Source organism: Elgaria multicarinata, chromosome 22 (assembly GCF_023053635.1).
Source record: "Elgaria multicarinata webbii isolate HBS135686 ecotype San Diego chromosome 22, rElgMul1.1.pri, whole genome shotgun sequence".
In the NCBI taxonomy this organism is placed as follows: domain Eukaryota; kingdom Metazoa; phylum Chordata; class Lepidosauria; order Squamata; family Anguidae; genus Elgaria; species Elgaria multicarinata.
The window spans coordinates 12,238,337-12,255,427 of NC_086192.1; the positions used below are offsets into that span (position 1 = coordinate 12,238,337).

General features: G+C 45.6%; 1 protein-coding gene across 4 annotated transcripts in view; it reads right to left on the reverse strand.

Moving 5' to 3' along the window:
* Positions 1 to 4,597: 4,597 nt before the first annotated feature.
* Positions 4,598 to 17,091, reverse strand: part of GTF2I (general transcription factor IIi) — a 65,384-nt gene continuing 52,890 nt past the window's right edge. For all 4 annotated transcript variants that reach the window (XM_063146710.1, XM_063146713.1, XM_063146711.1 and 1 more), the window contains 9 exons: positions 14,987 to 15,045; positions 13,888 to 13,998; positions 12,809 to 12,889; positions 11,372 to 11,555; positions 8,742 to 8,770; positions 8,316 to 8,384; positions 6,327 to 6,371; positions 5,952 to 6,027; positions 4,598 to 5,008 (listed from right to left, as the gene is read on the reverse strand). In XM_063146710.1, the coding sequence (XP_063002780.1) occupies positions 5,969 to 6,027; positions 6,327 to 6,371; positions 8,316 to 8,384; positions 8,742 to 8,770; positions 11,372 to 11,555; positions 12,809 to 12,889; positions 13,888 to 13,998; positions 14,987 to 15,045 (637 nt within the window). In that variant the 3' untranslated portion in view covers positions 4,598 to 5,008; positions 5,952 to 5,968. The remainder of the gene's footprint in view (positions 5,009 to 5,951; positions 6,028 to 6,326; positions 6,372 to 8,315; positions 8,385 to 8,741; positions 8,771 to 11,371; positions 11,556 to 12,808; positions 12,890 to 13,887; positions 13,999 to 14,986; positions 15,046 to 17,091) is intronic.

A 17,091-nucleotide genomic window follows, 5' to 3' on the forward strand; every position in this document is an offset into this window, starting at 1 on the left:
ATTTGGAAGCTATACTTCTATGAATGCAGCCCAAAATAGCATTGGCCTTTCTTGCAGCCATATTCACTTAAGTGTGGCATGCAACGTTATGGTGCATTTAAAAACAACAACGCGTGAGGAGACGCCTCGACTACGACGTGCAGCTCTTCCCTTCCCATGACCACACACTGGTAATAATAATATCATTTCTATACTGTCCAGTAACCAAGACGCTCTGTGTTTCACAACTCACAAAAAATACAACCACAACCTTATAAACATAAACACCACCCAATACCACATAATATGACATTATAATAAAACACAAGCTAAATATTTTAATATACAAAATTTAAAGCACTTTAAATAGCTTAAAACAATTTCAATAACAGACCAGTGCAGGCAGCTGACATATGTGCCCCATCACAAGCCATTAAATGCCTGAGAGTGGAGGGCCATCTTTAACTTGGGGCTGAAAAGTTGACAGTGTTGGAGCTAGATGGCTCTCAGTGGGGAACTCATTCCAGGGGGCCACCACCGTGAAGGCCCTCTCCCTTGCCGCCTTCCGAACCTGTAGTTTGTGACCTACAAAGTCCTATACAGCTTGGGATCAGGCTCACTGGAAGACTACATTCTCCCATCCAGTTCATTAGATCTTCTGGAGAGGTCCTTCTTTCGTGCCACTGTCAGAGCCACGTTTGGTGGTGACCTGAAAGAGGGCCGTTTCGTGGCCACTCCATGACAATAGAAGGTATGCTTCCCCCCTACCCCACTGTCCTTCCTCCAGGAGATAGATATCACTTTATTTAAGAAGGCCTTTAACCTGTAGGTGGGTCTGGTGGGTTGAGTGCTATTTTTAATACTTTTTTTTCTGTTTTGGTTACGTTTTTATTGTATTTTAGTCCATTTTAATTGGTTGTGTAAGCCGCCCTGCATGCCACTTTTTGGTAGAAATGCAGAGTACAAATAAAATAAAGAATTCACTGCAAGCCAGGATTCAGAAGCAACCTACTTATCATTCTGGAGAAGCAGGGCTGTAGAGTTTTACTCAGGAGAGTCAACGATTAGCTCTTAGGGTGAATTGGTTTGCTCATGCCCTCCTTCCGTAAAAGGGACAAAGGTCTGTTCCTGTGAAGCATTGCTGAACATGTATTCAACAGCCCTACAGATTAAGAGGTAATTTGCGTACGTGCCACATTCTAGCAGCTAGAGCCAGGGTAGTTCTGCTTTTGCCATTTACCCCGAAAGAAATTCAAAAACAATTGCACCACATATGAAAAACCATTATTGAGTAAGGCTGTTGTAATCACACGGCATGAGCCTAGGCGTCCTTACTCAGAAGTAAATCCTACTGAATTTGGTAGAATTTATCTGTAATTTACCTGAGATCCTAGTGATATAGGACGGGATACAAATGTTTTAAATAAATAAATAATAGAATATACGCCCAATAGGTAGGTTTAGGATTGTGGTGTTTGTTCTAAAGAATAAACTCAGAGATGCTGAATATCATAGAATAGCAGAGTTGGAAGGGGCCTACAAGGCTATCGAGTCCAACCCCCTGCTCAATGCAGGAATCCACCCTAAAGCATAATATAAAGTAATATATTATTACTAACCATGTAGTAGAGAGCGTTCTGCTACATGGCCTGGAATCTATGGCCACAGCTAGACCTAAGGTTTATCCTGGGATCATGCAGGGTTCACCCCTGCCTGAGCACTGGATCCCCTGTGTGTCACCTAAATGAACAGGTTTGACCCCTGGACGATCCAGGGATAAACCTTAGGTCTAGCTATGGCCCAAGAGAGTTTGGTTAAAAAGCCATTTAAGAATTGCTACCTTTTCATCGGTCTGCTTTTGTCTCCACGATCACACTACGTTTAAGAGCCATTAAAATAGCTTTCGCCATCCGGGATTGCAATTAACCATAGCAGTAGCGATTTCACATTAATGTGCAATGCAAAGACGCGTTCTGGTGTATGAGACACCGATTTTTTTTCCATTATTGAAACAATCTGGACATATCAAAGGCCATGACGGCACGGCCCTTAAATAACCACTACACTTGATTTTGAGTTGAATTACAGTCGAGTTGCCAGCCCATGTTAACTTGATGCCAGCCTCATTGCTTTCGGTGCCCGGGATTCATGGTCACACTGTTTAAATAGTACCCCTGAGCATATGCAAAGTGCCTTCACCAGAGCATTGTGAAACCATGCTAAATGGCTTATAGCTTCTAACATAGAAGGGATATCCGTTTGGGTCCAAGAGGTTGTAAATTTGTCCCCGAGAGAGGGAGTGGTGCCAGCCAGAAAAGGGCTGACCTGGACAGTATTAATAGACCAGTGGCTAACATCTTTACGGGGACTCACCAGCTAATCCACATTATGCCAGTACTTTTCCAGCTGCGCTGGCTTCCAGTCCATATCCGGGCCCGATTCAAAGTGCCGGTATTAACAATGCAGTTTATCTGGAGGATTGCCGCCTCCCATATGTACTTGCCCAGACCATAAGATCATTTTCACGTGTCCCTGCCCAAGGAAGTGAGGCAGGTGACTACCACGAGCAGGGCCTTTTCTGCTGTGGCACCCTGGCTGCGGAGTGAACTCCCTAGGTGCACTCTTTCTGGCACCAGGTGAAGAACCTTTTAATTTCCCCGGTAGTTTAGCATTTTATCATCCTGCTTTTAACGCTGTCCTAAATCTGTATTTTAAGTCTGTAAAATCTCTGCATTGTGGCTTGGTTTTATTCTGGTTGTACTTTTGTATTGTGGTTTTAGATTGCGATTTAAGTTTCCATATTTTATACTTTTGAGCTGTACTCTTCTTCTTCTTCTTCTTCTTCTTCTTCTTCTTCTTCTTCTTCTTCTTCTTCTTCTTTATATAGCACCATCAATGTACATGGTGCTGTACAGAGTAAAACAGTAAATAGCGAGACCCTGCCGCATAGGCTTACATTCTAATAAAACCATAATAAAACAATAAGGAGGGGAAGAGAAAGCAAACAGGCACAGGGTAGGGTAAACAGGCACTGGGTAGGGTAAAACTAACAGTATAAAGTCAGAACAAAATCAAGTTTTAAAAGCTTAAGGAAAAAGAAAAGTTTTTAGCTGAGCTTTAAAAGCTGCGGTTGAACTTGTAGTTCTCAAATGTTCTGGAAGAGCGTTCCAGGCGTAAGGGGCAGCGGAAGAAAACGGACGAAGCCGAGCAAGGGAAGGAGAGACCCTTGGGCAGGCGAGAAACATGGCATCAGAGGAGCGAAGAGCACGAGCGGGGCAATAGTGTGAGATGAGAGAGGAGAGATAGGAAGGAGCTAGACAGTGAAAAGCTTTGTAGGTCAGCAGGAGAAGTTTATATTGGATTCTGAAGTGAATTGGAAGCCAATTAAGAGATTTCAGAAGTGGAGTTACATGGTCAGAGCGGCGAGCCAAGAAGATGATCTTAGCAGCAGAGTGGTGAACAGAAACCAACGGACTGATGTGAGAAAATCACATTTTCGATTTTAATTTTTGCAAACTGCCCAGAGCGCTTCAGCTATTGGGTGGAAGAAAGATGAAACGACGTGAATCAATTGACGTATGGAGAGAAGCTATTGCAGGGAAGACATCGAGGTCCCTGCGCTGGTACCTGAACGGCCTTTATGAAACTTACACCTTCTCCACTGTGCCTCCTCTTCCACCACCACCCGGGCTTTAAAGTTAGATTGCAGCGAAGGCAAAAGCTTTGGAGAACTGCACTCCTTCCCCCTTCTGAGTACTTTGGACAAGTTTCCGGTTGAGGTTTCCAATCAAGCTCACGAAAGACTTCCTGCCAGCCCCAACTTCACAGGAAATTAAGAAGGGGTTTTAGTGCATCTTCTCATTTCCCATCACTTAAGACACAGAAAATGAAAGCATCTGAGGTTCTTGACCATGAAACGCATTTGGGGGGGGGGAGGGAGATTCCGTGAAAATAAATGTGTCAGTCCTGTTTTAGGCTGCCTGAAACACCGGCAGGGGGTTTCCAGGTTCGTAGAATGTAGACAGGGAGAAAACAAGGGTGTGTGTGTGGGGGGGGGGGGAAGACATGGAACACAAACTGCAGACATGGAACACAAACTGCTGCTCTATAGCATATACAGTCATTCTGCTTAAATTAATATTACCGTATTTCTTCTATTCTACCACACCATCGATTGTAAGACGCACACTAATTTCAGTGCCACCAACAGAAAAAAAGCTTTGATTCTAAGAAATAATAAACGCACCCGCGATTCTAAGACGCGCCCCGTTTTTAGAGATGTTTATATGGGAAAAGAAGCAATCGAAGAAATACGGTATTATGTTCTCCCCTTCCCCCCCCCCCCCCTTTCAGGACCATCCATACAAAACACCAGTTCATTAAAGCATGCTACAAGGGTCAGGAAAACCAGTTTTTATTTATTTATTAAAAACATATGAGTTGAGAGATATATCATAGGAAAAAAATTATTTCAAATATACAGATACTATTATCCAATTAGCCATTAAAGGAGAAAGAAACAGAAGCTTGGTGGACAAATTTCGACACCCCCTCCCTCCCCTCCCCTCCCAGTTCCCCCCGCCCGCCCCCCCCAATTGGGAAAACATAAAACCTGAACTACAGTAGGCATCATTCTTCTTTAATAAAAGGCCAAGTTGCATCTAGGGGCTGTTTTACTTGGATAGGCAGGTATTTTTTTATTATTATTATTTTTGCAAGTCCCTGTTGATTTTAATCAAGAAAAACAAAAGCTAACAATCATAAGTCAAGTGTCCAGCATTTCATCCTCCCATTAGGTCTTTGAAATAATATAAGTCATTGTGAAAATGTCTCACGGCTTCATGACAATTCTCAGGACTTTTGAACAGAATAGACATTTCTATCTAAAAAGTACCAAAAAAAAAAAAAAAAAAAGGAGAGAGAGAAGGGCAGGTATGGGAAAGGTGGATAAAAGGTACTTCTCTTATACAGTTATATTACACAGCCCAGGTCTTTCCAGCAAACTCTTCGCAATCCTGGATGCTTTTGACTAGAGAGTGAGGAGGAAAAACAAAAAACGGCAGAGGTTGAAGTTAAATCAATGGCCGCTGGAAGTCCTATGAAAATAATTACTACTAGACATTTCTTATGCTGTGTTTCACTCATTCAACTTGGCCCTTTTGTTACTCTAAAGCAGTGGTTCCCAAAGTGGGTGATACCGCCCCCTTGGGGGTGGGTGGGATTGCATAGGGGGGCGTTAAGAGGCAGGGGGGCGCTCGAGGTGGTCTTTTCCGAGAAGCGCCTCTCCAGAAGGTCTTAAAACCCAGGGACGTTTTTATGGGAGAAGGTAGTTTGGTCCCAAGCCATATAGGGGAAGAATCCACTCATGTATTAATACCGTTTAAGAAGAGTCCTTTTAACAGTGAATTGAAATGTTTCAAAAGCACCAAAACGCTAATGAAGAGACATACCCTGTTTGGTGTGCCCCGCCACGCCGGCTGCAAAACAGAGGCGTCTGCTCTCTTCTCCCTCCCTCCCTCCCTCGGCAAGCCTGCAGCGGGTGCTTCGGATTTTGAATAAATATTCAATTAATTGTTACTGTTTTGAATTTTATTGTTATTATCTTCCTTAGTGGGTCGTTGAAAACCGCTATTCTGAATAATGATTTTTATAGTGTAGGATAGGGGGCACTGGGCAGGAGTTTGTGGAACCAAGGGGGCGGTGACCTGAAAAAGTTTGGGAACCGCTGCTCTAAAGGTTAAGCTGGGCTAAAATTAAACGAAGGGGGCCCCAGGGACAAAATGAGCAAAACTTGAAGAAGACCACAACAGGGATACCGCCAAGTTAAGTAATCTACATAGTTACAGGGCCAATATAAGTGGAAGTTGGGTCGTACGTTCTGCATTCACTGTGAGACTTAGGGTCCATCTTCTATCTAGAAAAGCATCTGAATACCACCCAATGCTTCATTTCCTTTATGACTATCCTTTTACCCTAATGCCGGCGAGGTCTACCACGTTGGATCTGGCTCTTGTTTTATTTGAGTGTTTTCTTCGGTCTGTGCTGAATCTGTGGGAGACAAAACGGTACCTTGGGTGCCTTTCAACATTTCTAAGATCACCACAGAACAAGAAGCGTGGGGGGGGGGGGAAATCCAGAGTTTGTAGAAATGAGAAAGGAGGAACAAAGCTCCAGGACGACCTTCATCAACAGTAATTTTATCTTAGGTGAGCTGTGGAAGACAGCTACTTGGCAAGGGGGAAAAAAGCGCATACATTTCTTGATGGCCTTACGGTGTGGGCTTTGTGGCCATGGGGCACTTGTTCAAATAGCAGCTGTTTTCCTCTCACCAGCTAAAAGACACTCACCTTCCTCCACAGATACTTGTACTATTTGGTCTGCTTCAACCGGCTCTAAAAGAAAATACATAAAATTGTTTGCATTTTTCCAATGATCTATATTTAACTATATCAACCAGCCTAAATGAATATGCTATCGCTGCCCCCAATGCTACCAAACCCACATTGGCTGAAAATGCATCTCTGCTCTAAGCTGTGAGTGTCCAGGTCCTTAGACAAACCAAACAAGATGAGCAGCAGAATGTATTAATTCCCCCACGGTGTCGCAAGAACGTTTTTGCTCATATCTGCCCTTAAACCACCCAAAAAACACGGGAAATCTGCTTTCTTAATTATCATGTTAGCAACTACCAAGCCATCCTTTTAAATGAGGTTTTACTATGTTGCATTTTATGGTTTTACCTCTTGTGAACCATCCAGAGACCACAGAAACGCAATAAATAACTTTTGAGTGGGCAGAGAAGCAATTTATAAAGATGTTATATCATTATCGTTTGTTACATTTCTATACCATCCCACAGCCGAAGCTCTCTGGGTGATTTACAAAAGATTAAAACATTAAGAATGATATACAAAAACGGACTTATATCTTCAACACTCCTGGACATTGTTATCAGCCTGGCCACCACACTTTGCACAAGGTGCAACTTCTGAACCGTCTTCAAAGGCAGCCTTACATAGAGCGCATTGCAGTAATCTAACCTGGAGGTTACCAGAGCATGGACAACAGAAGCCAGGTTATCCCTGTCCAGATAGGAGCGTAGCTGGGCCACCAACCGACGTTGGTAGAAGGCACTCCGAGCCACTGAGGACATCTCAGCCTCAAGTGACACAGAGAACTCCCAAGCTATGAACTTGCTCCTTCAGGGGGAGTGTAACCCCATCGAAAACAAGTTGAACACCCTCCATCCGGTCAGAAGAACCACGCACTAACAGCATCTCGATCTTGTCTGGATTGAGTTTCTGTTTACTAGCCCTCATCCAGTCCATTGTCGCAGCCAGGCACCAGTTCAGCACATCCACAGCCTTACCTGATGACGATGTGGAGAAGTAGAGCTGCGTGTCGTCAGCTTACTGATGACAGCGCACTCCAAAACTCCGGATGACCGCACCCAACGGTTTCATGTACATGTTGAACAGCACTGGGGCCAAAACTGGCCCCTACAAGACCCCATACTGAAGAATCCATGGGGCCGAGCAATGTTCCCCAAGCGTCACCTTCTGGAGCCAACCCACCAAGTAGGAGCAGAGCCACTGCAATGCAGAACCTCCCATTCCCAACTCAGTCACCCCAGAAAGATACCAGGGTCGATGGCATCAAAGCTGGAGTGTGTTCAGAGGAGGGCAACCAGGATGATCAGGGGTCTGGAAACAAAGCCCTATGAAGAGAGACTGAAAGAACTGGGCATGTTTAGCCTGGAGAAGAGGAGGTTGAGGGGAGACATGATAGCACTCTTCAAATACTGGAAAGGTTGTCACACAGAGGAGGGCCAGGATCTCTTCTCGATCCTCCCAGAGTGCAGGACACGGAATAACGGGCTCAAGTGAAAGGAAGCCAGATTCCGGCTGGACATCAGGAAAAACTTCCTGTTAGTGCAGTACAACAATGGAACCAGTTACCTAGGGAGGTGGTGGGTTCTCCCACACTAGCGGCCTTCAAGACACAACTGGACAACCATCTGTCAGGGATGCTTTAAGGTGGAGTCCTGCATTGGACTTGATGGCCTTATAGGCCCCTTCCAACTCTACTGTTCTATGATTCTATGATTCTATGAAAAGCTGCAGAGCGCTCAAGGAGAATCAACAGAGTCACACTCCCCCCCCCGTCTTTCTCCCAACGTAAGTCGTCATTCAGGGCGACGAAGGCTGGTTCCATGCCAAAAACAAGCCAAAACGTGACTGAAATGGATCCAGATAATCAGTCTCATCCAAGAGCGTCTGGAGCTGGGTCACAACCAACCAACATACTAATGTCCATCCGTCCGTCCCCCCATTTACCTTGTACCACCGGCTCAGGGACTGGTACAGCCGGTGCTGGTGCTTCCGGTTCTGCTTTCTCAACAATTTCTACAAGAACAAGCAGGGCCAGTGTTAAATTTGTACAAAACCGGGCCCCTCCAACAGTAAATACGTTCATATTTAAAAACACAACATTACTCCACTTCAGCGTGTTATAAACACAATGTTAGCCATCTCTTGAAAACATGCAATTTAAAGGGTGGGAAACTTTGCCACAGTACTCTCTTGTACGTGTCTGAATTTCCCTGTGACATGCTAGATTTTGTACCCAACCATTACGGATTCTCTTGACGCAGGATGAAATGGTGCAAAAGATCTAGACTGCCCATTGGGAGAACCATGGCAGCCACACACACAGAGATTAGCAGAGGGAGGAATCACAAGCACGGCTACTAAAATACTTACGGTTGTTCATTACAAGTCCAGGGAATGGTCTGTTGGAAAACACAGAATGCAGCATTTCAACTAAGGGATCTTTTAGATCACGGTACAATTCCAGACTACACGGGGTGTCGTAACTCAGAGCCACATATAAAGCTTGTTCCCTATGATCTCAATGTGTATGACCTTCTATTTTATGATATATTCTATAATGGGGGGAAAGTATTCGCAGAGCCACAGATCAGTACTAATATCGGAATTCCTGAACCGTCCAGCAAGGTGGATCGCAATCCTATACATAGTCCAAAAATATAATAATCAATGGATTCCATTTGTATTTGAACTCTCCAGCCCTCTGTGTATTCTTTCCAATTCCCAGTTTTAGGAAATTTGTTGCATCCTGAACTTTACTAACTCAGCGGATGATCATTAGTAGGGCTGTGCACCGCTCCATAATGGATCCACAGATCCGGAGCGAGCCGATCTGGAATGCTGAAGCCCGGTTCTGGAGCGGATCGGGGGAGGTCCGGATCGGCGCGGACTGTTCCGAAGCGATTCGGACCGTTCCGAAGCTCCGGAGTTAAGGGGGCAGGGGGGCTTACCTGCCTCCATCATGGTCTGGGTGGCGGCTTCAACTCCGGACCCCGACAGAGCAAGATAAGTGGGGTGGGTGGGGGAGGGGGGCTTACCTGGCTCTGCCGTCCGTCGCGGTCCGTGCAGCAGCGGACAGAGGAGCCAGCTAAGGGGGGAGGGGGGCTTATCTGGCCCCCACTTTGTCCCCCCTTCCCTGCCTCTGCCGTCCGCCACAGAGGCAAGTAAGTGAGGAAGGGGGGCAAAATGGGGACCGAATAGCGATCCGGACCTCCAGATCTCGCTGCCGATTCGGAGCGGATCGGGGGAGGTTCGGATCGACCCGAACCGGAAGGTCCGGATGGGGTTCCGAAGCCGTTTGGGTAGGGGGTGCAGAGCCCTAATCATTAGCATGTTTCTTCCCCCCACCCTCGGCGAAATAGTCTGCTTCTTTCTTCCTAGTGGAAACCAAAACAGGCTTCCAATCAGCTTGCTTGCTAGCACACTTTCTCCTAATCCTTAACACAACAACCGGAGAAACCTCAAGTGATCTCTCTAATCCCTTTACTAATGCCTTTCCAAATCAGTTCCACCTCATGCAGGGGTGTGTGTGTGTGTGTGTGTAGGGGGAACCACAAAAACACTTTTGGTTACGCGCTCTCCAGAAGGGATTGTAAGAATCCTTACAGATGCGAACAGTTCTTGAAGGCGTCGTACCACAAATGAGCTGCTTTTCCAAATTTGCACTGCTTAAAGCAGCTCAGAGACAAGAGCCTCAGAATTTGAACATCCAAGGGAAGAGCGTTCCGGTTGTGAGGCAGGCAACAGAGAACGCCTCTCTCCACGTGTGATGGCATCATTCAAGAGCATATTGTTGGTTGACCTTTCAACGCTGTAGCCAGGGCACGGGGAGGAAGGCACTCCCTTAGGTATGCTGGACCCAGGGCCATTCAGAACGTTGCAAGACAAAATCAGCAGCGCAAGGAAGCCAGCCCAGACGCAGAAACAGCGGCACAATGTGCTTCCAAAGACCGATCCCCATGGGAAGGGAGGGCGCAGTTCAGACCAGCCAGACGCTTCTGGGATACTCCTGAGCATGGCAAGATGGTGCCATGTTCAGGAGCACCATCTGTTTCCATCTGCCCTGTTTCCTCCTAGCACCTATTAAGGGGAGACATACAGTGGCCTTAGCTAGATCAGGCTATGAAAAAGGAAAGGGACCTCTCGTGCAAGCACTGAGTCATTACTGACTCTTGGAGGGACGCCAGCTTTCGCTGACGTTTTCTTGGCAGGCCTTATAGCGGGGTGGTTTGCCGTTGCCTTCCCCGGCCGTTATTACCTTTCCCCCAGCTAACTGGGTACTCATTTTACCGACCTCGGGAGGATGGAAGGCTGAGTTGACCCGAGCCGGCTGCCTGAAACCAGCTTCCGCTGGGATCGAACTCAGGCCGTGGGGAGAGTTTCAGCTGCAGAAACTGTGCCACACGAGGCTCTATAGATCAGGCTATAGCCCGGGGCAAACCCTGGGATCGTCCCAGTGCGTCCACATGACGCACAGGGGATCCCGGGATCAGGGAGGAATCATCCCTCCCTTGCCCTGGGATATAGCCCTCCCCTTTGGGTCCGCTTATTCTGCTGAGCCCGAGACAGAGGAATGTCTGGCCCATTTCTGTGGAGCTGGGAGCTGCACCCATCAGGGTTAGTGTGGGGGTAGTGGGGAAACCATATTAAATTTTAAAAACTTATCATTAGCGCTCATGCGCTGCATCCTCTTTAAAATGTAAACGGGGGCGAGAACTCGCGTTAATCCCAACGTGAGGTCTCCCCTCCTCTGCCCCGGACTTTCAGGTAGGTCTAGCTAAGGCCTGTGTCTAAACGTGAGCCTGGAGCGCACGGGGGATTTCAAGAGGGCCGTAGAGATTAGAAGAGGATGCAGGCTCTCTTGGAGTGGCAGCTATCCCCAACATGGTCTGCAGTGCAAGTCCAATCCATCACACAAGACCACAGCAACCTGGAATACCAGACGTCTTCTCCAGCAGACGAGAAAATTAAGATTATACTGGGCACAGCTGAAAGTCACATACCTAATGACGGTAAATTTAATAAACTCTGCTGAATCCAAAATTTTCCTCATGGAACTGATTTCAAGATAGCTGGGAGCTTTGAAAGACACGCCGGGCGGCATCCCATCCACCACCACGCAGCCAGGATTGACGGTGATTTTTCGGTAAGGGACTTTCACAGGACACCCCATGCCAATGGCTTCCCCTAATGAGAGAGAATTGGAAGTGAAACCAAGACGACAGTACAGTTCTGAGTTAAGTGGTGTACACTGCCAGGAGGTTCTGCCATAAACAAGGCATGGTTTACTGGAACAGTTACAAAGCGACCAGAATAGGATCGCTATAAAAACAGCAAAAATAAATATGAGGGTAGTGTTTTGTTTTAACCTCGGCAGTGCAAGTTTTTATTTAACTACATTCACTGACTTGTTCATTTACACGCTGTTTTAAATGGTCCTTAAAACAGGAAGGTATATAATTTTATTTATTTTATTTGAAGTATTTTCATCCCACTCCTCTGGTCAAAAAGTAGGGCTGTGCAAATCCGTGCTTTGAGTTTGAAAATGCGAAGCGGGGAGTCCGTTTGATGATGGATCCGCCGTTTTATGAGGGAACCACTATTTCAATGCACAGGCCTGTGTAGTAGGCCACACAGCCTACTACAACTCCCAGCATCCGGTGCCTGGGATAGTGGGTATAGGTCTACTTGCCACCGGCATCGCCCACTCCACCGGTCTGCCAGCAAGATTGGCTTCCTCGGGCCGGCCTCCACCCCCTCCGGCCGGCCTCCGCTCCTCCTGGCCAGCCTCCAAGAGACTGGGCTAGCCACTGTGAGATCGTGGCCACCTCAGGGTGCCTGGCCCGATCTCTCGGAGGCCAGCCCAGAGGAGCGGAGGCCGGCCGGAGAGAGTCCAGGCTGGCCTAAAGAGGCTGATCTTGCCGGCGGAGCAGGCAACGGCGGCGGTGAGTAGATCTACAGCCCACCCAGCCACTGGATGCTGGGAGTTGTAGGTTGTATGGGGGCCCAGGCCTGCGCACTAAAATGGCGGATCGCTCATCAAATGGCAGATCCATCACGAAACGGCCTCCATGCTTCCACTTTTCGAATTCGAAGCACGGATTTGCACAGCCCTATCAAAAAGGCTCCCAGAGCGGCGTACATGTAGATTTGGTAATCCAAGACAATTCCTGCTGAGTGGGGAAGCTATCAAAGGATGGCCATTCTTTAACTCGTTAACTCACTATATTCACAAGACCACCTTTTAGCCACAGCAGCTTACAATCAAACACAAATATTCGGTGCGAGTTGGGTGTTCCGGCTGCCCTCTTGCTCCAACTCCTTGCTGCTTCTGTTGTTCCGCATAGGCCCGATGTCTTTTGACTTGGGGTTCAGGGGTTGGTATCTTGCATACAGGGTGGTCATTAATTGGCTTTTTTAGGTTGGGAAAATTAAATTACCGAACTTCCGACTGAACAGGTCATTCACTTGTTCTCGCAGCTGTCGGGCCTTCTCCACTTTGGAAGTTCTCTCGTCGTCATCTGCGAAATTCGAAGGAACAAGAACTAAATTGTATTTGCGATCAACTGGAACGTGGCATAAGGGCGGGTTGCTGAGGGAGAAGGCGCTCTCTCAAGTATCCTGGTCCCAAGTTTAGGGCTTTGTACACTAGTACGAGAACCTTAAACCTAGCCCGGTAGCGAAAAGGCAGCCAGTGCAGTTCCCCCTCCACAAAGGAGTTACATGCTGGAAAGGGTCAGCTCCGGACAACAGCCGAGCGGCTGCATTCTGCACTAAATCTGAGTGGTACCTGGAGCAACGAACTGTGGTTAACACTGACTTACTTTCAAGCAGACTAAATTCTGTACCGTGGCTTCCAAAATTGGTTTGTTGAAACTAAGCATTGTAAACACTAGCCAGAATTCCGAATCGGACCAAAAAACCAGATTGTAGTTAACTAAAAGGAGAGGCAAAGCTTGCAAATGCCTCCTCCGGGCCACATGGGAAGGGCAAGCGTGAAATTCTGAGGCTCAGGGCAGCTCAGTTCTACTTGCGCCTGGCTCAGGGTGACATGCAAACACAGCCAGTGGGAGGAGACAGGAGATGTGAGGAAAGCCACGAATCAAAAAAGGCAGTTAATATTTGGGCAGGTTGCTTTCGGTTCCCGTTCCCTTCAATAAAATGATTGCTCTTGTAGATTTAAAGTCTTCCTGGGAAATGAAAATAAGGAACACAGGGCTCTTCGTCTATAATTGGAGCACAGTTGATGTACAAAAGGAGGCCTATAAAGTCCAAGCAGAAGAATCTGTTTCTTCCCATTTTAGCTCTAAGCTGTATTATTTAGTTCCCCAGAGTTTTGCAGGAAATCTATTTTGTAAATAGCACTAATATACAAGAAAAAGATTGTGGCTGGGATCATAAACTGGGCCCTTAAAAAAGAAAAGATGTTTGATAGATGAGTTAGAACACATCAAAAATACTTGGGGAAACAAAAATATTAAACTGTGAAGAACGAGAAAAGATTCACTGGGCGGAATACCTGGTATGGTCACTTGAATGATGTTAAGGTCCTCCACTCCGGCTGCTGTATTTACCACTGGGTCAGGAACAGTTACAGTGTTTACTACTGTGTTTGATAGACTGGTTCTTCCTTACAAAACACATGAACGCAAAGCATTAGCATCAAAACGTCTCAAACAAACGCCAAATCTTTCACGTTACAAATGACCTACGTAGTGGGAAATTGTAAATAACGAAAAAGACGGAACCCAAGTTCGAACATGCTAATTTGGTGGCCAAAATGGTGGGCACTTTTTGAAATGTTCACGTTTTGCAACTTCGCCTGCTTATAGAAAATGTTCCGTTTCACGAAATTCAAACGTTTATATGTCAATGGAAAGACCTGATTCACATAATACAATCCTGCTGCTTTTCCTGAATGTCCTATCAAATCTTTTCTTTGGTGCCATTAGTCTATTGATGATGTACGTACGTACGCTTTTAATTTGAGAAATACTTCCAATATTCACACCATCTCCCATTGCGCTTCAGTTCCAGAACAAACAGCAAAACTGACTTTCTCCAACTTGAAACGGGATGTATCGCCGCTACTGCCATGTGATTGGTCCCCAGAACAAGGACTGCGATTGGCCAGTCGGGTTTGCAATTCCAATCCACTTCTTCACTCAATCACACCGGTGTGTGTTTTTAGACTAAAGTAAGCCTAACTTTTTTTGTACTGCAGATCTTTGCATTCTGTTTTCTGTATTGAATTTAGCATTAAATGTTCTTTCAACTGATATATAAACATTTGAATTTCGTGAAACAGAAAATGTTCTATAAGCAAAACATGAAAATCAGACTGTTAGAATAACAAGAGAGACAGGAACACCAAAATATGGAACAGTGTGGACGAGGTGTTGATACATTATGGAAAACCAACAGCCTTTTCAAAGCTGGGATGTGTCCATATGTGTCCTATGATCATGGCTTAAATTCCGCTTTGACAAGGCTACTCCAGAATGTGCCGGCTACTTTATAGCGCTCCCCAGAACTATTCCGTATTCCCGACCAGTTGTCAGATTTATGAAGCGACGGCATTGGTGCCATCTAGGACTCAGCTAAGAGATGCAACTCACTTTGAGGGCTTGGAAGAGCACTCGCGCTTTCTTTAATTGCAGCCTCGAACATCTCAGGCCTGCAGAGAAACACAGTGAAGTTTTGACATAAGGATATAAAGAAGTGAAATCACCAAGTAAACGCAACGGCAGTTTCATTTCCCCACAAGGCCAAAAGAAATCGCAAGCCGCTCAATATAAATATCAACTGTGTGGAGGACTGAAAACGATCAGGGAGGCGAAAGCATCCCAACACATGCAATCCAGCTTGCTCCAAATTGTACTTGGCTTATTTAATATCACTCCTCTAAGCCATCTCCCTTTTCAGAGCAGCTCAAACAACGTTGCGCGGCCAAAGTAAGCCCGTGAAGTCCTCTGTGTGCACCCTAAACCAAGAAATTTACACATGTCATCTTCCCTCAAATGCTGTGCATAGAGGCAACTCTTGTTGGCCCTTTGGAAACAAGACTTCACAACTCCCGAAGATAAACCAGGAAGCCAGGATGGACTCCCAAAGGAAGTCAGAATGGCAGACTGAAGAAATGAAGACATAAGAACGTCCATCTAATCCACTGCTTTGTTTCAACCCCCTTAGGAAGCATGAAAGCAGCAGCCCACGCAGCATTTGCTGTCAGCAGCTGGAATATACAGGTACACTTCATTTGAACATGGCTCAACAGTTCCACTCAGTTGTTCTCCACGAATTTGTCCTTTATCGCAATTATTTTATAATAATAATAATGTATTTACTTGTTACCCGCCTCTCCCTCTGGATCGAGGCGGGGTGCAACACAAATGCAAACACCATAAAATACACCGAATTGATTAAAACATTTCAAACAAATACATTATTAAAAGCAGCACATTATTCAAAGGCATCTTAAAATTCACCTGGCCTGTCGGAAGAGATCAGTCGTTATGGCTTTCTTAAATTCCGGAAGGCTGTTAAGTTGACAAATCTCTCCCGGCAGGCCATTCCACAATCTGGGAGCGGCAGAGGAAAAGGTCCTCTGGGTAATTTTCTAGTGTAACACACAACTCCATAAAAGTATTTCTACACACACACACACACATACGTTAGAAGAGGCACAAACTCCTCTCTCCTCTTGACTGGACTTGAGAACCATCAATTAGACCACTTCAATTAGCTCTATGTACTTTGTGTCCAATTTATTTATTTTATCTGACAGTGCCATGGATAAATGAGCCAATGTCTTATTTTTCACTCATATAGCTCCAAACCTGCCCATTAAAATTCCACTGGCCTGCTAATCATTCAAGTCTTTGTTTTGTCTTCATTATTCTTCTGGGCAGAACAGAGTTACTGAAGAAGTGTTACACAGAAAGAAAAACAAAAGCGGAAAAAAAATAAGGGGTTTCAGTCCAGCTGGCCTCAGAAACGCGATGTGGTTACGCTAAAATATGTCCTGAATTTAGATGAATTCTTGGTAAATTTAGCAAAGACAATATCACCACCACCAAAAAAATGGAATGATAGAAATTAGAGCAGAGCAGGGATAGGTAACTTGGAGTCCCTATGGCAACACGTGGGCAGAAACAAGGTTCCCCACACTGGTTTAGAGGCTGCTACAGTCAACTGCATCATACACAGTTCTCTTCAAGGTGCATTTATGAAAACTAACCGGGATTTTTGTTTCCTTAAGCTTTCTTTGATTTGACTTGCCATAGTCATTACATGCAGCACGTACTCACTGAACTTAATTAATAAGTGACAGAGCGTTTTCAAATTTCCTAGTTGGACTTTCCAACTTCAATTACTTTCAAGTTCTGCTTTCAGTTATCAGGCAAACCAAAGCACGTTGGTTTCTGTCTGCAACTCAAGAGACGCATTCAGAAGTTGGTACAGAAATAGTCGGTGCCGTGCGCTGGACTTTAAAACATTATTTATGCTTATTTTCGTCAGATGCGGGGTTTGTGACAATGATTCCTTATTGGCTGATTTTCTCACACAGCTTGTCAGCTGGCATCTTTACTTTATGAATAAAATTTTATTGACTGATTTATTGCATTTCTATACCGCCCAACAGCCAAAGCCTTCTGGGCGGTTCACAAAAATTTAAACCGTTCCACAATTCAAGAAGGACGCAGACAAGTTGGAGCGTGTC